Source organism: Seriola dumerili, unplaced genomic scaffold (assembly GCF_002260705.1).
Source record: "Seriola dumerili isolate Sdu_G_001 unplaced genomic scaffold, Sdu_1.0 BDQW01001821.1, whole genome shotgun sequence".
Lineage (NCBI taxonomy): Eukaryota > Metazoa > Chordata > Actinopteri > Carangiformes > Carangidae > Seriola > Seriola dumerili.
In genome coordinates, this window is record NW_019176076.1 from 532,737 (window position 1) to 555,366 (window position 22,630).

A 22,630-nucleotide genomic window follows, 5' to 3' on the forward strand; every position below is an offset into this window, starting at 1 on the left:
TATGTATTAAAGGTGCAAAGGAAAATGATAAAAAAAAATTCCTGGATCCACCCATATAACTAAATGGAATAAAGTCTGAACTGTAAAGCCGGTACTCTAAAGTGGTCTTTTTTTCTGAAGTTATTATATGTTCTCTGTACTGTCTATCAGAAAGTTGACCACACCTCCCTTTAGGCGTGAGTGCATAGGCGATGTGAGTTGAGAAATGATATCATGGTGAAACAAAATAGGTGTTGGAGAATTTCTGGGAATCTAAAAAGAAATCTGTGGCCTTGTGCTCTGGGAGGGAACACAATATGAGAGGGGCTTTCAATTATCACAAGACTTGCTGTCTTGTAATGAAGTGACATACTATCTCCAGTGTTCACATAATGAACACAGTAAATGAATGGTTACCCTCAATCACCACACCTTGAGCTATCAGTGTGGGAGGCTGAGCACAAGCTCATTACACGTGAAGTGATAACCACAAATGTTAGTGAATGACACAAAGGAACCTCTTCATTCTAATGTCTTTGAGGTCACTGGAAGCACAAGCAATCTTTCAAGAAAATGTATATTGAGACATTTATTTTATTTATTATTATTATTCATGGGGCTTATTTTCCCCTGCTGGAACACAAGAATTTAGTTTAGTTTAGTTTATTACAAATTAAGAAATCCATTAGCCTTTATGAATGGCTTACTAACAGCATAGAAGATGACTTATAGAAAGTGAGAACCATTGTACCCTTTGTTAATGACTTTGAGTTGATATCTACAGACAGGGTCTCTAATGAATTCAAGTACTAGCAAAGGAGGAGGAGGATTTTCCTCAACCTGGCAACCAAAAAAATTGCTGTTAGTAAGTTTCAATTGATCTGTAAGGCATTAGTAAATGATTTATTGATATCAAAATGAACGAATGATTTATTTACCATTAAAATAGCTATTCACATAAAAAACAACAAAATCCTGCGTTGGCCGGGAATCGAACCCGGGTCAACTGCTTGGAAGGCAGCTATGCTAACCACTATACCACCAACGCTTTCTATTTTTGACTGAGAAGACCCTGATTCAAGAAATCTCCCTAGTGTTTCTCTGGAGCACATGTTTACACCGTACATAAAAGCTGTGTTCGGTAACATTCAGTATGGAAATGTGCTGAGGCATATTGTGGCATTGCAATTGATATCACGTTACTCTGGTGAATGTCTGCACATAACGGGTACACCCGCGAGAGAATCTAGTATTAACTTGCACAAAAACAGGTTGGCCCGTACGGGGATCGAACCCGCGACCTTGGCGTTATTAGCACCACGCTCTAACCAACTGAGCTAACCGGCCCGACATGACTAATTCACAGTCATATTTCAGTATTTCACTGCATAAAGAGGTATCCTGACTAGTATTAAGATGAGTCACCATGACACGACAAATACGACGCTACAGATACGGACCTCCTCATAATACAATTTATGTATAAATACATTATATAATTAAACATTTGTGTATCTACTTAGTGACCCCTCCACTTTTTCAATTGATACTTCTAATGCATATAACGCTAATCTTCCGTTGTAATTCTTATTGTGTTTCGTTGTCTTCTGATAATGGTACTTTAATTTCGAAGATGGAAAGTAAAATTAAAAGGGGCAACTTTGATTGTGGATTGTCTTTATGATGCCCATTTATCCTCTATGGCGACTAAGACCTCGTGGCGCAACGGTAGCGCGTCTGACTCCAGATCAGAAGGTTGCGTGTTCAAATCACGTCGGGGTCAATACTTTTGCAAATCAAGAAGGCTTTTGCTGGGAAGTTAGCTTGCTTGCCTCCAGAGGGCCCTGTGTTCAGCCAATCCGTACAGGTATGTGGTGCAGTCATGACAATAACTTACCATTTCTTGCTGGTTGTCGTTGACCATAAGGTGCGGTACTAGCCTGAGGTGGGTTCTGGCATCCCTATGGAAACACGAAATTTTGCTAAAGAAAATAAACTTTGCATTGCAGGGCAAACCATGACGTTTTAGGCAACTCTTCACAATACAGTATTGAGAAACACTATTACTTAAAATTAATTTCACTTACCTTTATTAAGTTATGCAGGAAATCCCCATCAGTTTCAAATGAGGTGGCTGCACACAACTCCAACTGTTAACAGGAATCCTGGAAAGATTTTGAAAAGTTTTCCTTGAAGTGAAAGCATGCCTTTAAAATGTTTCAAACATTCTAAGCGTTGTGAATGTACCACAACTGTTGTGGCTGCAGATGTTGCGACACACACCGGTCTTACGGCAGTTTGCCGCAAATGAGGTTGTTGGCATGTGCAACCAGTTGAGGTGAGGTTTAAAGACGTCGCGGTTCGTGTGTTCCTGGGACATGAACACCAAGGCCTTTAGGTCAAACTACTCTATCTATGAAAAAGATAAAGGATTGATCGATCATCTATTTAAAATGAATTTAATGCTGTAGACAAAAGTATGAAAATTGACTAATTTACAAGTATCTTTACTAGTATATTTCAGCCAAATAAGTAAGATTGCTTTTACAGCAATCCCACCTAATTATTAAGATAATTATTTTTTAATGCAGTGAAATTTTGGATTATCAAATTTACATATCAGTATATACAATAAAATAAACAAAATAAAAACAGATATGATTTCTCTGTCAGTAACTGATCTATGTATTTTGATGTATATCCTTTCCATATTTTTCCCATGATGATGTTCTGTTCTATTTTGCAGAAATGCACTACCCTCGGTTAGCTGTACTTCACATTCCTTTTAAAAAAAACAAAGCTTACTTGCACTGGCAAGTGACACTGGAAGAGGAAAGTGCAATGACTCACATTGACCCAATCATATATCATTGACCTGCGGGACATCGTTGAGCGACTACTCACTCTAAACACTTCGGGACAGACACAAGTAAGATTAAAATGGGAGATTGTTGCGAATTGTTGAAAAAAAGAAGGGCTCGTCCGGGATTTGAACCCGGGACCTCTCGCACCCTAAGCGAGAATCATACCCCTAGACCAACGAGCCAACTGTTACATCCAAGTTGTAGGACTTCAGAAAATTCCTAAATGCTAGAAAATTAAATCAATTTAAGTTGATGATTTAAACTATACTTAACTAAATTCCGTAGTAATGTGGACTCACTGTATATAAACCCTACATTATAACAAAATGACGACAAATAACAAAAACTTTTTTTCACAAAGGCCCAAAATATTTCTAATTTACGAACTAGTAGTACGATGTACAGTTGTTGCCACCAGAAAGCTATTAAATGAACTAGGGTCGTTTTTTATTAAGTACTCCTTTTCAGTCCTAAAGGTTTTTGAAGTCTTGCCAGTAGTTGGTAAAATGAACTTTAGAGTTTATCTTCTACATCACAGCTACATAATTGACGAGTTCTGCAGGAATGTTATTAAAGTTTTTTTTAAGTAGATTCTACTTAGATTTTGTCATCTTACTCCTTTTTTCCAACAAGACAATACATGTTAATACAATCATATGAATCTTTACAAAGATATATTCCTAAGAAGTTTACCTTATAGTTACCCTTAAATTGGCCCAAACTAGCTAACTTTAACCTTTTAAAAGTTTGGACGTTATTAGCATTATCTAATTATTGGCATGACATGGCAGTGAACTACCATGGTTCAGTGGGCTGAAAATGGTATAGCTGCCCAGTTTAGGTTATGTAAAGAATAACCAGGCATAATTACTGCAAAAGCAATAGCCACTATCACAGCCATAGATATAAGTTTCCGCATCCAACACAGGCCAAACATAGCCAGCCACAGCAAGGGTTTCACGTGGCAGTTTCTCTTAAAGTTTCTGTTTGCTGAAGCTACAGATATGGCAAAAACACAAATCTGCAAGAACTTCAACCATATGTGCTTGACAGCATTACAGTAAGATCACGAGGACTACATATATATATTTTTTCTTTTATATATACATATATATAAATAATAAGAAGAAATATATATAATAAAAAAAATATAATAAGATAACAATAAGATAATAATGATTAGAAGAATATGGCGTCAGTTCATTAGAAATATTATGGTAAGTAATGTTGAAACGCTTTTCATTTCTATTTTATAATCTAATCAGATACATTACTGCCCACTGTCGAGCTTTATCCCCTCTCGGTGTTTTTAAAATATATTAAAGTCTTGTACACTAACAAATGAGCACAGGAATTCCCTAAAGCTACTAAAGATTTTCTTGCTTAAGAGTCAAACATTGCGAAATGTTGTTTTTTTACGGTAGCGTTTAATAGTTATTAACAGTTCTTATTCTGTGGAGATGCGTTTAAATACACATTCAGAGGGGACACGTGTTTGAGAAGCTTACAGCACTGTGTACATCACAGCATACTGTACTAAGAGGGTGGCATGTACGCCGGTACAATATCCCTTACTGAAAAGTCGGGATGTGTGAAAACAAAGTAATACCCGCTCTTATGTGACATGACTAGTACAAGTCTGTGTACTGTGCACAGCAGTCATACATAACATGAGAACGGTAAATACAGTGGTCATATTCACCTCGTTGTCTGTGAATACGTACCAGTCAGCAAATCTTACCACGGCATACGGGTTTTATCTGCTGTCATGTGACCCACACTCAGCCATCTTGTGGAAAACGAAGAGAGAGAGAGAGAGATAGATAGAGTGAGAGAGAGAGAGAGAGCTACACAACTCGCATACAAACCTTGTGCTGTCAGAACAAGCAGAGGTAAGACAGCCAAAGTTTAATACACTAGCTAAGGGGAAATCGTTCATTTAAGTAAAGTGCCATGTCAGAGAGTCATATTCTGACGAGCTGGCGTGCTTGGGACTGTTGTTAAACCACCATGTTTACTTGGCCTAACAGCACCGGGCCCCAGTGTCTGTGTGTGCATGTCCGGGCCGTGTGAAGTGCGGGACGGCCTGACAAGGAAATTTTGTTGTGGATCCAGTCTGCCCGGAAGGCCGCGTGTAGCTAGCTAGCTAACCTGTGCTAGCTACCAGTGTTGAGAATAGGGATTAACTTGTGCCGGAGCAGTGTTACGTTTGTTTAGTAGAATATATGACAAGACCTCTCCTCCTATGGGAAATTAAATTGGTGTCAATACATGTGTGTGGCTTGGCGTACGACAGATACAACGTTGGGAGAAAACGCTGCTAGCTAGCTAAGGCGCTGGCAGACCCACCGTTGGCTGTCGTCTTGCTAGTTGGTTAAAATACCATGGTATGGCATCAGCATATTGGAAGTAGCCCTTTAACTACACCTCTTCTTCCACCTTTCAACAAAACTATAACCCTAATGTCAACTCTCGACCGTTAGGAGATACGCTGGCTAATGTCAGCCACTGGTGTCCTGAGAAATGTCCATGTTAGTTCTTTCTTTGACTGGTTAGCTTGCTGTGTTAGCTAACGTTATGTTGATAACCGAGGGTGGTTTCCACTTAATTCCCCCGAGTTACCATCGTGGCTCGTATAGATCATTGTGAGCCAGCTTTTAGCATGATTCAGTAATGTAACCGACGTTAGCTTCAGGATGGGTCGGCCCGTCCACCGTGCGGTAACTGTGTGCTCCTGCTTTCCTCTAGCTAGCGATAACATTACATGGTGCAATAGCATTTTACATAAGGCAACAATTTGGACAACTTTACAAGAACTTAGTGGTCAGTCATTTTCATATTGACTTTAGCTGTCCCTTCGCTTATCAAGAGTACAAGTTTGTAACCAAACGGATAAAAGTTGTGTTTCGAACAGATTGGCCAGTTGGCGAGCATTGGCTTTTAATTATTGGAGACAACTTATAACGTTATGGAAAGTCAGCCATTCGTTTCGCTTTCCCTTTATTTTAAAACTGGAAAACGTGCGAAGCGTTCAGTAGAGTTGTCAGAAATGTTGCTCACTTCAGTTGAGTTTGCTTTAACTACCCACTTACACGTGGCTTACCCCGACTTCCATATGGTCAGTGGTATTGTGAGTCTACTGTCCCCTTTTGTGTCCGATATTTGAGAAAGTCTCACAGCTTAAAAATTCCTTGCTTTCAAGCTCAAGTGTAAGGTAAAGTCTTGGGAGATAATACACTCTTGTAAACAAACAACTAATTTTGTTGACATTACATGATTATTTTTAATTATTAGTCAAAGTAAAGACCATTTCCGCTGTCAATTACAGGTGTCTGACATACCCTCCTTGCAGGCTGGGAGACTTCCTAAAATAGCTTTAGCAGATTGAAATTGTACACTAGTTGTGTCTGCTAGTGGGATGGGCTATATATCCAGGGGAGTTAAAGCCTGTGACAAAAACTTAAATGCTTTACCAAATTCTGTCCAGCAGAACTGTGTGTGCCATGATAGCTGTAGTTTCTCATTAAGATAGAAAAAAATGTGAACTGGTGTGGTAAACAAATTACATTGGTTAGGTAACAATATTTGTGTAGATAAAAGTTGATTTCACATTTATTTGAGAATTCTGTTACCCTGATATTGTATCGCAATACACTAAGTTTTTTTCTGACACAAAATTTACTGTTTGTTTTTGAAGAGCTACTCTTAACCCAACTAACTTTTGCGTCAATAGTTTATGAACTAGAGTTGAAACAACTTGTCAAATAATTAAAAGTTAGACAATTTATTGAAAAGTAATCTGCAACAATTTAGATGTTCAATTAATCTTTGCAGTTGTTAAACAAGTAAAATGGCAGTCTCCATTTCCAGGCTTTCAAATGTGAGGATTTGCTGCTTTTCTATGTTTTGTATTATTTTAAGTTGAAAATCTTTGGGTCTTGGACTGTTGGCTGGACAAAATAAGACATTTTGAGTTGTCATTATGGGTGCCCAGGACTTGTAAAGAGCACTAATCAATTCAGAAAAATAGTCCATCTCATGGACCATTATATGGACACTAAACACATTAGTAATTGTTAGATGTGATGCAATATAATGACGCAATATTTATGTCTTCAAGGTATCTACTGAGTTGTTCTAATCCCATTTCTCCCTTTTCATATTTGTAGAACTTCAAGGAAGAATGGCCGAAACCCAGACACTTAACTTTGGACCAGAATGGTAATTGAACTGGCATGAATTCATGATTAGTCTGAGGGAAGTGACTCTTAGGTTGTGAAACTGGTTTCTTCTGGGGCCCAGTGCAGCTTTTCCATACATGTTCAGACATGCCAATTGCTACCTCAGCTTTAGTGTTGTCTCTCCTTCATCTGTCCCTTCTGCTTTTACTACCCTTTCTCTCTTTGCAGGCTCCGTGCCCTGTCTGGAGGTGGTGGCAGCGGTGGTGGTGGAAGCAGCAGCGCTGTTGCCTCTCCACCCCTCTCACCTGCATTGCCAAAGTATAAACTTGCAGACTATCGCTACGGGAGAGAAGAAATGTTAGCACTTTATGTAAAGGATAACAAGGTGGGTATAACATCTATATCTTAGCTGTTGATGAAGGCTTGCAGTCAACATGACTTGCATTCAAATTATGGTACTGCTGAGATTAGATTTACATCTTCCTTGTTTGGTGTGTAATAACATATTCTCTCAAAGCCTTATGCATCTTAACAGTGAAGCCTGTGATTGTTTATTTTCTCCTCCAGATCCCTATAGACCTACATGATAAGGAGTTCCTGCCCATATTGCAAGAGGAGCCCTTACCGCCTCTGGCACTCGTGTCTTTTACAGAGGAGGAACAGGTAGGAGAACTTGTCATAATATCAGGTCACTATCTTGGTGAGAAATGATAGGATCAGAAAGTGTTTCTGACTTATTTAGTCAGTTGGCCATTTCTTGGAATAAGTAGTAATTAGACTACGAAACAAAGAACAAGTGCCAAGAAGAGTGCTGAGAGTTGGCTGTTCGTCCCCACCCCCCCCACCCCCTGTCTGTATTTGCAGAGAAATTTTTCCATGTCTGTAAACAGTGCAGCAGTACTTCGGCTGACAGGCCGAGGAAGCGGTCCGATAGCAGGGGCACCAAGAGGCCGAAGTACCTCAAGGGGTAGAGGTAAGATTTTTAACCGAGATCATATATGAATGTGTCATTTTTCCCCCTCTTTTTTCCAGGAACTTTAGCTGCAGGGTGAGTTTACGCTGTGGAAACAATAAGGTGGATTTCATTTTTCAAATGAGCCAATTTTAGCTATTTAGATATTCTATCTATGCAGTTTCAGAGTCACAACTGCAGATAGTTAAGGTGCCTTTGAAGAATCCCACCAATATGGCCAAAGCTTGAGACAAGGGATGTAATATTAGAACTCTCTAGGTGTTGTGCTTACTCAGCATACTTGGACCCCAGCTGCTTGAACTAATAATTGATGTGCTTTAAACATGGAAAACCCTGTTTGAAATCAGAGTGCTATTTGTATGAACATACTTGGACACTTTTATATACATCCTCCAGTCAGTCAAATCTCCATACTAATTTTACAGAGCTATTTGGAGTTGTTGGGTTACTGTTAGTCAGCCCTAAGTGTTTTAAACAGTTTTAAGTTATGTATAGTTATTGGTGGGTCCATATGCTGTGTTAGAGTTTCTGCCACAGACAACAAATAAATCTTGTGTTCCTTAAGAACAGCATCTTTCCTGTTTGTCACTGCAGAGTCTGCTCAGACTTTTCAGGCATGCTAGAAACTACTAGTGGTGGAATTAGCCAAAAAAAGAAGTCTTGAACCAAACTTTAGAGTTGCAGTTCTAGGAAGGTAGCAGGACAAAAGCCACTCAAAATTTAAAACATGATAAATGGAAGATACCACATATAACTATAACTGTAGACCAACTCTTAAGTGCTTGGTCATGATCTTGCAAATTCATTGGCTGTGCCTTTATCGGTCTGCCCTTATATTAAATTTATAATTTTTTTCCCACTTACTAACGAAAACATAGTGCCTGCTGTTGAATTGTGCAATAAAAAGTTAAATGAAGTTTACTGCTCAAAAAATATTTTGGCTGTTAATTTTAATATAAAGCATACTGCATACATCATAAAGAGAGCATGTAAAATATAATAAAACTATTTATTTATTTCTTCACCGCGTACGGTCTTGTTCTCTAAACTTCTCAGTGTTGGATTCACATAGTCCCAGTTCATACACCCAGCTTTGGATCCAGACTGTGAGTGAAGGTCAACTTTAATCAGAAGAAGCTCTTAACATGCATGTATACATGTATGTATGCAGATTAATGCTTGCTTCAAATGAAAAGACACATGTTGGACAGTCAGGTCATTCATTGAACTTTTTCTGAACCACCTACATTGAAGGTTTGTTGTGTCACCACGTTTAAGAGAGGGTTTATTATAAATGGGAAGTAGTCATAGGTAAAAGAAATCATAAGTTAACAGTAGTGCACAATGTTGCTGTTTGCCAACTGACTCAAAGAGAATAAGAAGAAGATATAATTGGCATCAATCAAACTGTATTATCACTGTTGAAGGATATTGCCTATGAATCATGGAGAGGACAGATGAATTAAAAACCACAAGAGCTGGTTTGTTGTACATCTTCTAGATGACCAAGGAAAGGGAGAGTACAGCATCATGATTCAGCATAATATGTGCATTGGATGATGGTAGTTCAGTTATATTAGTGTGTTCATGAAAAAAAAAGTAGACCATTTAAAATAAAGACAATTTACTCATCTAAGCAGCAATGACTCCTAGTAACAAAAGGTGGGTATAGAGTTTCTGATCAACTGTTGTGGGAAATCTGAATGTTTTGTGGAACACTGCAAATGGATGAACCAAACTGGGTGCTGTGATCAAATGTTAAATGTACTACCAATAGTGTACTTTATGCTACACAGTTGTAATGACTCATGAACAACTAGATCTTATTGGGACACTTAAGGCTGCTTCATCCTGTGATTGCTTTCAGGCCGGGGGAGAGGAGATGGAGGGTTTTACCAAAGAAGTTTTGATGATGTAGAAGGTTTTGGTCGTGGAGGGAGGGAGATGCATCGCTCCCAGAGCTGGGAAGAAAGGTATTAAAAGATCTATTTGTGGTGTCAAGATCTGTTGTAAAACTCTGACCTTGTTTGACAAATTGATTTTCAATTTGAGTTTTTGCTAGACAGCAGGTAAACATCTCTTTAGTCATGATGTTACATAATGGGTGTTTTATTTATTTTTTCCCCACCAGGGGAGATAGAAGGTTCGAAAAGCCAGGTCGAAAAGACCCAGGTTGGTGTTAAATTTTTTTTAAGTCAAATAATCAATATATGACATACTCATTGGCAGATACACTGGCTTACTTCTACTATTTGTTCCTCTCTGTAAACTTGACAGATGCTGCTCCAGGACATTTTCAGATGAATCACAGTAAGTTTTCTTCAGTCATTGACCAATAGGTAGTTCAGATTTTTAGTGGAAATAGGACAAATTACTTGATTGGCAGCATTAAGTAGGACTACATTTCGCTTTTATGAATGTAATAATGATGGCTGCACTTTTAATCAACCCACTACACTTTGCAGTCCGAGGAAACTACGAGGACGGTGGGACAGGTCTACCGAGGAAGCACGACTTCACGCGTTCAGAGAGTGAGAACTGGCGTACTTCTCGAGATGATCAGAATGGTGAGGATGATGAGGGGGGCTGGCGACTGGCGGGTTCTCGACGGGACAGTGACCGGTGGTGCCCCCCAAGCCCAGGTGGGCACAGCACTGACCACATTACCAATACATTTATCTTTGATAAATTATCTTTGATAAATGTATTTGTGGTGTACCACCATGTTTGTTGTATGGCTTGTTTCAGAATAAGGTACATTTCTGTGTCAGCCTGCAAACTGCTCTGGGGTTTATGTTTTTTCATTGCACAAGATAATAGAAATTTTACCATACAACCAACTTGAATTAAGAGATGTTCTTCATCTCCACATTTTCTTTGTGGTCATCAGTATATTATGACATATAGCGGGTACCTATTAAGGGTACATATTTTATATAAGAGCGACAATTCAAAAGTACACTGATGTCCCCTTCACTTCCAAGTGTTTTTGCCCTGCACATGCTTGAAAATCATTTCAAGCATATAATCATGTATTAAAGTATGTGGATGCACTTTGTTCAGTCATGCTACTGGTGGCCAAAAAGCTTTCCACCTTTTAATGAAGCTAAGTTATGTCATGAGATTAAGATTGGTTATACAATCCTAACTATTTTCCTATTTCCCCAGATGGGCCTCGGTCAGCAGGGTGGCGGGAACACCCAGACCAGCGTCGTCGCTTCCCGTTTGATGCAAGAGAAGACGAGCGTGGATACAGGAGGCCACGGTCAGGCAGCGGCAGCCTGGAAGATGAGAGGGACAGCTTGCCAGAGTGGTGTCTAGAGGACGCAGACGAGGAGGCGGGCACCTTCGACTCGTCAGGGGCCTTTCTCTCTCTCAAGGTGAGAAAGGAAATCTGAGGAGAGTTTTAAATAAATCAGTGAAATTAAGTACTGATGCACCATTTACTTGTATAAATGGCTTGTTTTCGCTAGATATTATGAAGCAGATCATTACCTTGTCTATTAAGATTGAAAGCTTCATGGGATGATACTGTTGCCAGATTTTCTGCAATTGTGTTCTTTGTCATGTTATCAGAAAGCCTCCAAGGAGCCAATCCTGGAAGAGGCAGAGCTCGACTTCAAGCCCCTGGAAGAGTGTGAAGAAGGCCTGGAGGAGGAGGACAGTCAGCCCAAGGAGACCAAAGAAACAGACATGGAGGCCAAGAGAGAGGCTGACCGTAAAGGTCAGTCACTTCTATGGGGTTTTTTTTAAATTATTATTATTAAATGAACTGTTAATAGCACTTAAAAGCTTGGATATGAAATCAAATTGACTGGGCTTAGTCATTACTCTACATCATGGCTAAAATTTTAAGTTCAGCTACAGAAAAGCACCACCGAGATCATTTGCTTTTTTAGTGACTTATTCACAGAAACTTAAGTTTACTAACACTGGGATTTCAAACCTAGTCCTCTAGGTCAATGGTGTTTTCACTGGGAACTACGCCATTCTGCTATTGTAACACCTGTCTAGAAGAGCTGATATGCAAATTTCATACTGATTACACAGTATTGGTCCACATTGGCTTGGTGTACAATAACATCTCACTAATGAATGAAATGGGATTGAAAAAGGCTCACAACATTTTTTTGGAGACAAACTGTTATAATTGGTTATTATCCCATCTCATCACTCAAACATTGTGTTTTTATGCCTCTGTGCCGGCGACAGCCGAGGCCGTAGCCATTATGGTTTCAGGTTGTCCATCCATCCATCCATCCATCCATCCATCCATACATACATACATACATACATACATACATACATCCCATTCATGAAGGCGATATCTCAGTAACACCTTGAGGGAATATCTTCAAATTTGGCACAAACATTCACTTGGACTCAAGGATGAACTGATTAGATTTTGTTGCTCAAAGGTCAAGGTCAGGGTGCGATACTTGTTAACACAGTATCTCGAGAACTCCAAGGGAATCCCCTCAGATTTGGCACAAATGTCCACTTTGACTCAAGGGTGAACTGATTAGATATTAGTGGTCAACGTCACTGTGACCTCACAAAACACGTTTTTGGCCACAAATTTATAAGCTTATTATGACACAATTTAACACAAAATGACATTTTATATCCATATGGTCAAAGGTCAACTTCACTCTGACATCATAATGTTCTGCAAAAACACTTCTGGCCATTATTCAATGCTGTAACTCAGGAAGGGGAGATTGTGACCATATTTCCTGCAGCTTGGATGGTTGGCAAAGGCATACACCGCAGGGCAGTAAATCTATTTTTTTTTTTTTTATTAGAGTTGGCCAGAGTGTCCGAGGAGGCTCCATCTGTTGCTCCACCTGTTGCTCCCCCAGTCTCAGAGTCTCAGGTCCCTGCCCAGTCTTTGTCCCCCAGCCAGCCCAGCAGAACAGAAGAGACTGAGAGGCCAGCTGAACGGCAGCCACCCCTTGAGCACCCACCAGAGCCCTGCAAAGTCCCCCTGCACGTCCCCATGTCTAACAGCATGCTGGAGTCCCTACCCATGGCCCACATTTCTACCACCCTTGCAGGTGGGGATTGGTTCTTCAATTTCACAGTAAATGGAAAGACTTATCAAGCATTTCTGTTCTACCGACCATGAAACCTCACTAATATCTGCTATTTCCATTTCTCATTTTATACAGAAGTATCTGCTCCATCGCCCAGTGTCCAGCTACCGCAGCAAAAGCCCATGGAGGTTCCTGTGGCGATGAACAATCCTTTGCCTTTCCCTTCGAGTATAATGGCACCTATTGGCAGGCCCACCCCTGTGCCACATGACACAGATGAAGATGAGGGACTGAAACACTTTGAGCAGGTAAATTAGTAGACTTTAAACATGAAAGTCTGTCAGTAGGGTGTAGGGCTGCTGTCCTCAATCACAATTCCACTTACAGTCCTAATATTTCTTTAATTGATTTGTAAGGACCTCTTAAAATCTTGTGCTCAGTGAAGAGGAAAGTATACTGTGAATATTATGATACCAGAGAAGTGATTACCCTTTTCCAATAAATGATAGTTAATTTCCCTTAAAAACTAAACGGTCAAAAATTAGTTGTGTAATCAGCCCTGTTATGTTAGGTTGTATTGATTTAAGCAGGGTTATGAGTAATGTAGAACTTCCCCTCCAGGAGGCAGAAAAGATGGTGGCGTACCTACAGGACAGTGTGGTGGATGATGACAGACTTGCAACAAAGACTTCAGAGAAGCCCAAGCCTGCAGGCCTGCCGCTTACACATGAAGCTGCTCTCAAATGGTTCTACAAAGACCCCCAGGGGGAGATACAGGGTAAGACTGGAATAGTTTTTATGTGGTCAAAATGGGACTTAAATACATTTATTTTTGAGAAGGCTCCTATTTCCTTTGAACCTGCTATGCTCATTTTGTGGTTCTTCAGGTCCATTCAGTAACCAGGAGATGACTGAGTGGTTTCAGGCTGGTTACTTCACAGTGTCTCTGTTAGTCAAAAGAGGGTGCGATGAAGTATTTCAACCACTCGGCGAGATCATGAAGATATGGGGGAGGGTACCGTTCACTCCAGGCCCTGCACCTCCACCTCTACAGGTTTGTGTTTTCAAAATGTGGCCTGCTTCATTTCTTATATCCAAAGGTTTGCTTTGTGAATCAGCACTAGTTGCCAATACTAACAATGACCTATAGGTGGTGTCATATTCCACTCAAAGGAATCCTTCATGTACCAGTTGTTTGGTGTTTCAAGAACCTTTTTCTCTCTGACTTCATGGATTATATGGAGGTTTTTCATAAAGCAATTGCAATTTTTTTTTCTTAACAAGTCATCATCAAAATCTTGTTAAATAAGAATATCTCCTGATATTAGACAATATGAAAAAGGAAGCAACTGAAGCAGCTGGATACAGTTAGACCAAGTGAATGTATGAATGTCTAACAGCCAGCATCTGGAGCTAGAATCAGCAGACAGAATGTAAGGTTCCTATTTTTATACTTTTATGTATTTATTTGTCATGGAAGTGGTCGTTCTGAATTCTCTAAGATGAATAACTCATTTTTTAATGTACTATATTAAATTATTTATCATAATTATTCACCCCCTTGAAATTGATGTTTATTAGAGACAACTTTAATAGCAATTGCAGCCTTGGTTCAATATGGAAAGGTCGGTATTAGCTTTATACAGCTAGATGTTGCTCAAACGCAAAACAAATTGCACAGAGATTGAGTAAACAATAGCCTTGAGGTCCACACTCTTTTTGTGCTGTCAGCACTTTGGCCTTGAATTCCCCCCTTTGCTTAACATCTTATATCTCTTGCTATCTTTTGCTTGTTTGACTGTTATGATTTATCCTGTCTCTGCATCTCTTGATGTGATGCAGGGTGATGGTGATCAAGAGAGGTTGAAGAGGCAGCAGGAGCTCACTGCTCTCAACCTCTACCAGTTACAGCAGCTCCAGTATCAATACCTCCTCAGGTATGCCAGTCCCAGATCTGAAACTGACATTACTTTCACACAACAAAAGGATTTATACAACTTGTTTCACATGTAGTAGTACTCGCCAAGACCTGAAAGCAGACTATAGTTAATGGTTAATCTTTGACCTCAGAATCAAAATGATCTCTCCCTACTTCTATTTTAATACTAAAAAATACACACTTATATTTCATGTATTGGTAGGATGGGATGTAAATGTCCAATAATGTGTGTAAATAACTGACACATTATCATTAAAACTTAAGTTTCCCATTTCTCATTTTCTCAAATTTCTCTTATCCTCTTGTCTTACTCCTTTCAGGCAGCAGTATGCTCAGGCCCTGGCCCAGCAGAAAGCTGCAGCTCTTAGCTCAGCTCCTCTTCAACAGCAGCAGCAACACCAACAGCAGATCAACCTGCTACTACAGCAATATCAAGCACTCAAGATAAGGTTGACACTCACAAACATGTCAGCTCTGCCTGTAAATCTACATCTGCCTGTGTTGATTTAGGTGCTATGTGTTTAGCATTGTATTTATTAATGCTTATTTGCTCATCTTATTGTAGAGCGTCTGAGAGCCTCCTACCTCCTGTTACCCGATCCCTGTCTGTACCAGACTCTGGTTCTGTATGGGAAATGCAGAACCCATCCTCTCAGGCTTCCTGCACACCAAACCTCCAACAACCTGCTCCCAGCAGTGAGTTTTAGCCTTCAGTGTCCTGCAGCATTGATTTGTTTTTGAATCACATGAGAACACAAGGAAAAAAAACTTCATGTTGTAGCAAGTGTAATGCATCATATTCTCTCATTCTCAACAGCGTGGGATGGCAGCAGTGTGTGGGATTTACCCATTGACTCCATGGCACAGGCTCCAACCATTGAGCAGATGCAACAGTTAGAGAAGTCAAAAGCTGCAAAGGTAAACAGTATTTGTGCTTACTTTTCTGTTTCCTTTGTCTCAGTGGAACTAAGTCCAGCTTATTATATTTTAATTACTAAAACAAATGGATTTTCCACAAATTGGCATAAATTCCAAAAACATTAAAAAAAGCAAAATGGAAATTTGCAACTCCTATTAAAAAAAATTTAATTAGACTAAACAGTAGGCAGTCTTCTGATATGTCAACATATTGGTAAAATGAAATTATACTTTTGTACTCTGCGGTGCTAAAGTATTTAATCTCAGACTTTTTGTGAGACTCACAGGCATGAAGAAGTAGGCAGGCTAGATAGAATAGAAAATAATAATTTTAATTTAGGATGAGTGTCAGAAATGTGCGTGGATTTTTCCACCTCCTGAGATAATAACGGTAGTGTATTTTTATCTTCATCATCCAACAGTTGGAGCTGGAGAGGCGTGAGGCAGAAATGAGAGCTAAAAGGGAGGAAGAGGAACGGAAACGGTTGGAAGAGGCCCTAAGGGCTCGACAAGAGGAGGAACGCAAACGTTTGGAAGAAGAGGAGCTGGCAAGGCAAAAACAGGTGGCGCGTTTGAACAATATCAATCTGAAGCAATCTGAATTATTTTCTTTGAAGGCATTGATACTGACCTAGTGTTGTAAATCTTTAGGAGGAAGCTTTGAGGCGGCAGCGAGAGCAAGAAGAGGCACAGCGTAGGCAAAAAGAAGAAGAGGAGAGACTGGCACAGGAGGAAGCTCTTCGAAGATTAGAGGAGAGGCGGAGGGAAGAGGAGGAGAGAAAGAAACGAGAAGAGTTCCTTCGCAAACAGGTAAGCTAAGGAAAACATGTCCTATACTTTCTCCTTTTTGGGCTTGTGAAATGTAATGGTAAATGGACTTTTCTAGTCTTGCTGACCACTCAAAGTGCTTTACAATAATTGCCACATTCACCCATTCACTCACACATTCATACATCACACTCATACACTGATGGCCACTGAACAGCCATCAGGGGCAATGTGGGGTTCAGTATCTTGCCCAAGGACACTTCGACATGTGGCCTGGAGGAGCCAGGGATCGAACCACCAACCTTCTAATTAGTGGACGACCCACTCTACCTCCTGAGCCACAGCTGCCCCATTTCTTAATTTGAAATGTTGTCTATCTCACCAGGAAGAGGAGCACAGAAAGCAGGAGGAACTTGAAGCATTGAGGAGGCGTGAGGAGGAGAAGCGAGCAGAGGAGGAGGCAGCAGCAGCTGCAGCGGCAGCTGCTCTTGCCCAACAGCAACAGGAGGAGCTGAAACGGAGAGAGCAGGAGGCCCAAAGACAGCAGGAGCTGCAAAGACAGAGGCAGCAGCAACAAGAGGCCCTCAGGAGACTTCAACAGCAGCAACAACAGCAGCAGCAGCTTGCACAAATGAAGGTAAGGACACAGGATTTGTCAACAAAAATTGACATTATAAAAGTTAAAAAAGTTAACAAAACTCTTCACTGTGTTTTGCAGCTTCCATCCTCTTCAAAGTGGGGCCAGCAGTCGGCCAATGCTATAAACCTGAGTCAGAATGCCTTGTCACTGGCTGAGATCCAGAAATTGGAAGAGGAGAGAGAACGACAGGTGCGGGAGGAGGTGAGGATGGCAAACAGCGGGCCTTGTTCAGTTACTCTGTCACCAGCAATGTATTTGTACCTCCCATGAGTTATGAGCAATGTTTTAGTTTTTTTTTTTATAATGCATTATTTTTTGTTATTGAACCAAATGCAGTTTTATGCAATAACACAAATGACTCTACACCAACTAATTTCCATCACCCTCCTGTTTTTCTTCCATGACCCACAGCAGCGGCGTCAGCAACAAGAGCTCCTGAAGCTGCAGCAGCAGCAGGCTCTGCAACAGGCTCAGCAGCCTCAAGCTAAGCTGTCTGGTTGGGGTAATGTGGCCAAACAGCCAGTTGTTACCAAGTCCTTGCTGGAGATTCAGAGGGAGGAAGCCCAGCAGATGAAACAGCGGAAGGACCAACAACAACAACAACAACAGCAGCAGCAGCAGCAGCAGCAGCAGCAGCAGCAACAACAACAACAACACCACCCCATCGTCACCCAACAGACCCGCACTCAAAACAGAACTGTATGTTACATATATGATTTTAAGTTTCTGATTGGATGAAAGCGGATGAAAGCGGATGAAAGCGAATAAAAGCTTTGTGGCGCTGCAGAGTTTGATGCTACAAGTAACATTTTCAATGCTTAATGGAGTTTTTAATGCATGTCAGTGTGAGAGCTCAACCATTCTGGGCAGCTTATAAACCTTTGAAGATGAGATGAGATTTATGTAAAATTATGAAATTGTGATGGATATTTGTGACCATTTTCTGACATTATACAGACCAAACAACCTATTAGTCAGCAAAGTAATAGGAAGATTAATTGGTACTGAAAATTTGAAGCTCTAGAAACAAGTGTTATGCCAATAATAGTGTCTTGCTCTCTTCACAGACATCTCTGAGTAGCTCTGTGTGGGGGTCTGTCAATGCCAGCACCTGCACTAACTGGGGCTCAGACTCCAGCAGTATCTGGGGTGACACCCACAACTCAAACATGGGCTTCTGGGATGAGGCTGTGAAGGAGGCTGTTCAGCAACCTCCTCAAACCAGGAAAGGCAGCACACAGAAGAACAACAAAGGCAACGCCAACCTCAGGTATTTATTAAGAATGCCTTAGTCACAACCTCTGATGAAAAGCATGACTTGCCATATGAGTAATTCACAGCTCTTAATGACTTCCTTTTGTCTTCCTCCTGCATTTGCATTTTGTTCAAATGAAGTAACTCTTTGAGTGGGCGAGCCAATAAGAAGGTAGAGGAGGAGGAGAAGCTGCTAAAGTTGTTCCAGGGGGTCAATAAGAGCCAGCAGGACACCTTCATGCAATGGTGTGAGCAAACCCTGCACACCCTCAACACAGCCAACAATCTGGATGGTATGTCTTTAGAAATATGTTTTGCAAAGGCACTCCACCCACAACTATTGATGGACCATTTTTGGAAGCCAAACTCAGAAATATTCTCCATCTGTTTCCCTGCCAGTTCCTACATTTGCTTCCTTCCTGAAAGAAGTGGACTCTCCATACGAGGTGCACGACTACATCAGGGCCTATCTGGGGGACACTCCCGAGGCCAAGGACTTTGCCAAGCAGTTCCTGGAACGTCGTGCCAAACAGAACGCTAACCAACAGAAACAGGCACCGCAAAACCAACAGCAAGCCCTCAAACAGCAGCAGGTGAGCGAGACTGAAGTGGTACCAGTTATTTAAAGGCTCAGCATATGGGTGCCAAATGCTTTGTACCCATTTTGCTTTGTGAAGCCATTTGAGTCTTGCAATGTGATCAAAAAGAGAGACATCCTTTCCTTTTGCTCCCCTGAAATAGTTTTCGCTTTGGGGTATTTTTGCCTGGTATATTAAAACCAATCAGCGCAATTTCATCTGACATAACCAATGCTGTCACACTCCATGACGACTACTGTTGTTTACATTGCTGGTGTGAATCTATCTTGCGTCACATCTTTGGATCAGCCCCAAAAGAAGGCATTACACCGTTTCCTCATGAGGATGAAGAACAAATCTATCCATATGATCCACGTATCCTACGTACCACATTCTTATAGCGTTAAAGTGCTAACGTGATTTTTTTTTTTTTTTTTTTTTTCCTCGTTTCAAAATTGAAAGCATGTATCATGAAATATGTAATCTTGTATTCATATGTTCCACACTTAATGTCTGTACTGTAGCTTTTGAAAGCAGCATTGTCTTTATTTTAATTATTCAGACTGTCAAGGCAGCTGCTTTACTTCTCTTCAACCATCAACAATTTCCTTTAGTTTAGCACCAGAAACGCCTTGATTCCTGAAAAAAGTATTTTAAGTATTTATTGGCAAAATAACTTGACAGTAATGGTTCCTTGAAATTTGCACAAAGACGCATCTAGACAAAGACACTGCTATTGGTGTCAGTAACTGGTGCAAAGTACTTGAAACACACTGAAATACATATTTTGAGAAAAATAATTGGCATATATTCCGATAATTGTTTAATCGTGTAGCTTGTTTATTAAGCTAAATTACCTCAACTTTTCTGGTTAGAGCTTCTCAGCTTATATGTGATATTTAAATATTTTAGGCTTTGGACTTTCAGTCAGACAAAGCAAGTAATTTGAAGGCATCCACTTGGTCTCTGGGAACTTGAGATGCTCATTTTTCACTATTGACCTGCCCTGTTATAGACTGAATGATTTGTTTAAAAACCAATCGCAAGAGTAATTGATAATGAAAATAATGAGTCACTGATCAATGGTTAACTATTGTCATCGTGTTTGTCATCAGCTAGTATCTTGTTTGCATTTCATTGTACCAGAAAATAACTCTCAACATAACTTTGAATAATCACGAAATGAGCTCCGGCTTTGTGCAGTTTAAGTCAAATAGTAATATTTTGAATTTGCTGATGTCAAGGCCAAGAACTTCACAGAATGGCTTTTAAATCCACAATTCTCTCTTGCCAAGGATTCTGTATGGGGTGGAACAGGATCTTCGTCGCTCTACCAGTCTAACCATACAAGTGGCCAGCAGCAGCGCTTTGAGACCGTCACCTCAGGGAAGAAGAAAAAGAAGCAGAAGATGGTCCGTGCAGACCCCAGCCTTCTAGGTAAGAGCAAAGGCCCATCTGCTGAATCTGGAAAATCTGAAGTGACATGTTGCTACTTATTATTGCCCATCTGTTAACTGGATCTTTGTGCCTTTCAATTTTCAGGTTTTTCTGTGAATGCATCATCCGAGAGATTGAATATGGGAGAGATTGAGACTTTGGAGGACTTTTAAGGGACTGCAGCCAAGCAAACCCCCACTGACTGTATCCAATTTGAACAGCAGCTGTACCCCAACACCTGCCCCGGCCCCCCAACTGCTTCCATGACTTTCACCTTTTATTTTCAGTTTCCCATTTATCAGACATACTCTGGTATTCCCCATAAATTCTAAATTGTGAACAAACGGGGATCTCTGAGACAGGGTATGTTTTCCTGTTGTTTAGCGGACCTATAATCTGATGAAAAACCTTGAAAGAAATGGAGTGGAGCTAACTTGCCAATGGAACATCCAACAAGCCAAGAGAGTAATCACCAAATGAACTGAAGTTTCTGGAGAGTCTGCAGAGGCATTGATGTCTGTTTGGCATCAGCTGCTCAGCCTCAAATCATGTCCTCTTGTGGAAATTCACAGTGACAACAAATTTCAAATTTGGCCTCGATTGTATGGGATTTCTTAAAGTGTGGATATATGGGTGGGGTTGTGGGGGTATTATGAGAAAGGTTAGAGAGATTATATCCATTGTTTTTGTTTTATTTATTGAAAGTTTTCCCCTTACACTTTAAATTCCCCCCTGCTCTTTCCCCTCCCTGTTTGCTGCTGGGTGTTCATGGATAATGATGGCAAAGTAGAGCCCAAGGATTCGTGCCCACTTATGTCCTGTTTTAAGGACATGTTCAAAAGTTCCAAGTAGTTATCTATTTCTGTAAAATACTAGGCTGTTTAAAGAATAAACTTTCAACTCTGCATCTGTATTATAATATATGAAAATGATCTGCTGGAGTCATACTTTTTTATTGCAGTATGAAATAATAAAACAGTCTGATGTGTGGGCTGTTCACAATTTTGTCTGAACCATTCAGAAACCAGAAAATTCATTGGATCTATATATAGTGAAATGCATAATTCAAAATAAATCATTGCCAGGTTTTTAAAGAGAGAACATAAGAGTGAAGCCAGATATCAGGATTTATGCTGTAATCAAACTAAAAAGCATCTTAAATTCCTCTAATCACGAGAATTTAGTTTCAAAATTGAAAATTGCATTGCATCCTTTTTTTCCTGGTTATCTGCTGCACGTATGCTGACAGTCTTTCCTCTTTTTTCCCCCTCATATCAAATGACAGTTTGCAATGTCATGCAGACAAAACACATTTTTGTGTTCAAATATGAAACTAACCATTAAACATGAACAATATGTTGTCTCTCAAAAGCACAACTGATGAATTTTCAGGAAGTAAAAGCCAACCTTTCACCACTCTTAATGTGGTGTGTACCTGCCAACAAATTAGTCATGGTTTGAAAATCCACAAAGAAGAAATGAAACCTGCCAATTCTTTCTAATGCAAAGGAACATCATACTTCTAGGCACGCACACGTTTCATCAACAAAGTATTGTCAACTGAATTTAAGGAATAAGTCTTGAAGGATCAAAGTTAGAAACAGTGAGTTAACTGCTCTCATCAACCAGTAGAGCGGCTTCCATGTCAACTGAAAACCATTACGCCACTCACTGATTGATTAAGGTGCAAAAGAGAAACAACCCCTCACAATAAGAAATCAGGTTAACATGATCACAATGTTAACCTAATGAATGAGTGAAGTGAGTCCTAACGGCAGTTTAGTCTCATCAGGCTAGTTGCATTATGGGAAACGTAGCACCAGCATTCCTGGAGACTGCCTGTGCTCCTTTGATTTTTTTTACTGTTCTTTTTCTAATCTGTTGAGTCCCTCATTTTTTTACTGCAAATAATTCTGTGGTTCTGCTTAAGGAGGTAGGACTTTTATGTCTAATGAAGTATTTTTATACCAAGATATTTGTACTTTTATTTAACTAAAAGTTTGCAATACTTCTTGTACCACTGCCATCTTTACATTTTGAAAATTAATCTCTTTGGTGTCAGA

At 40.1% G+C, this 22,630-nt stretch overlaps 1 protein-coding gene and 4 non-coding genes across 6 annotated transcripts; 2 read left to right on the forward strand and 3 right to left on the reverse strand.

Moving 5' to 3' along the window:
* Positions 1 to 955: 955 nt before the first annotated feature.
* Positions 956 to 1,027, reverse strand: trnag-ucc. The gene has a single exon. It is a non-coding gene; the product is annotated as a tRNA-Gly (tRNA).
* Positions 1,028 to 1,252: 225 nt separating this feature from the next.
* On the reverse strand, positions 1,253 to 1,326 carry trnai-aau. Its single transcript has one exon. It is a non-coding gene; the product is annotated as a tRNA-Ile (tRNA).
* Positions 1,327 to 1,690: 364 nt separating this feature from the next.
* trnaw-cca lies at positions 1,691 to 1,762 on the forward strand. Its single transcript has one exon. It is a non-coding gene; the product is annotated as a tRNA-Trp (tRNA).
* A 1,191-nt stretch (positions 1,763 to 2,953) lies between these two features.
* trnap-agg lies at positions 2,954 to 3,025 on the reverse strand. Its single transcript has one exon. It is a non-coding gene; the product is annotated as a tRNA-Pro (tRNA).
* A 1,671-nt stretch (positions 3,026 to 4,696) lies between these two features.
* gigyf2 (GRB10 interacting GYF protein 2) lies at positions 4,697 to 21,285 on the forward strand. 2 transcript variants are annotated; one of them, XM_022768743.1, is made up of 29 exons: positions 4,697 to 4,735; positions 7,013 to 7,064; positions 7,253 to 7,409; positions 7,592 to 7,687; positions 7,889 to 7,997; positions 9,865 to 9,970; positions 10,129 to 10,169; positions 10,275 to 10,307; positions 10,463 to 10,639; positions 11,166 to 11,377; positions 11,574 to 11,721; positions 12,803 to 13,054; positions 13,169 to 13,341; positions 13,655 to 13,811; positions 13,921 to 14,087; positions 14,876 to 14,970; positions 15,293 to 15,421; positions 15,538 to 15,668; positions 15,790 to 15,890; positions 16,313 to 16,453; positions 16,542 to 16,700; positions 17,044 to 17,295; positions 17,377 to 17,499; positions 17,710 to 17,997; positions 18,366 to 18,568; positions 18,694 to 18,845; positions 18,952 to 19,145; positions 20,426 to 20,567; positions 20,673 to 21,285. In XM_022768743.1, exons 2-29 carry the CDS (start codon positions 7,027 to 7,029, stop codon positions 20,738 to 20,740), a joined length of 4,044 nt encoding a protein of 1,347 aa, XP_022624464.1. In that variant the 5' UTR covers positions 4,697 to 4,735; positions 7,013 to 7,026; the 3' UTR covers positions 20,741 to 21,285. The 2 variants fall into 2 exon arrangements, with proteins under 2 accessions (XP_022624464.1, XP_022624465.1); XM_022768744.1 differs by having other exon boundaries at positions 10,463 to 10,564.
* The last annotated feature ends 1,345 nt before the right edge of the window (positions 21,286 to 22,630 follow it).

Excerpts from the sequence above, each read along its gene's own strand:
- gigyf2 (XM_022768743.1), top strand. The coding sequence starts at position 7,027 with ATGGCCGAAACCCAGACACTTAACTTTGGACCAGAATG. Across the intron at positions 10,308-10,462 it reads ACATTTTCAGATGAATCACA|TCCGAGGAAACTACGAGGAC; the intron begins GTAAGTTTTCTT and ends TACACTTTGCAG. Across the intron at positions 11,378-11,573 it reads GGGCCTTTCTCTCTCTCAAG|AAAGCCTCCAAGGAGCCAAT; the intron begins GTGAGAAAGGAA and ends TCATGTTATCAG.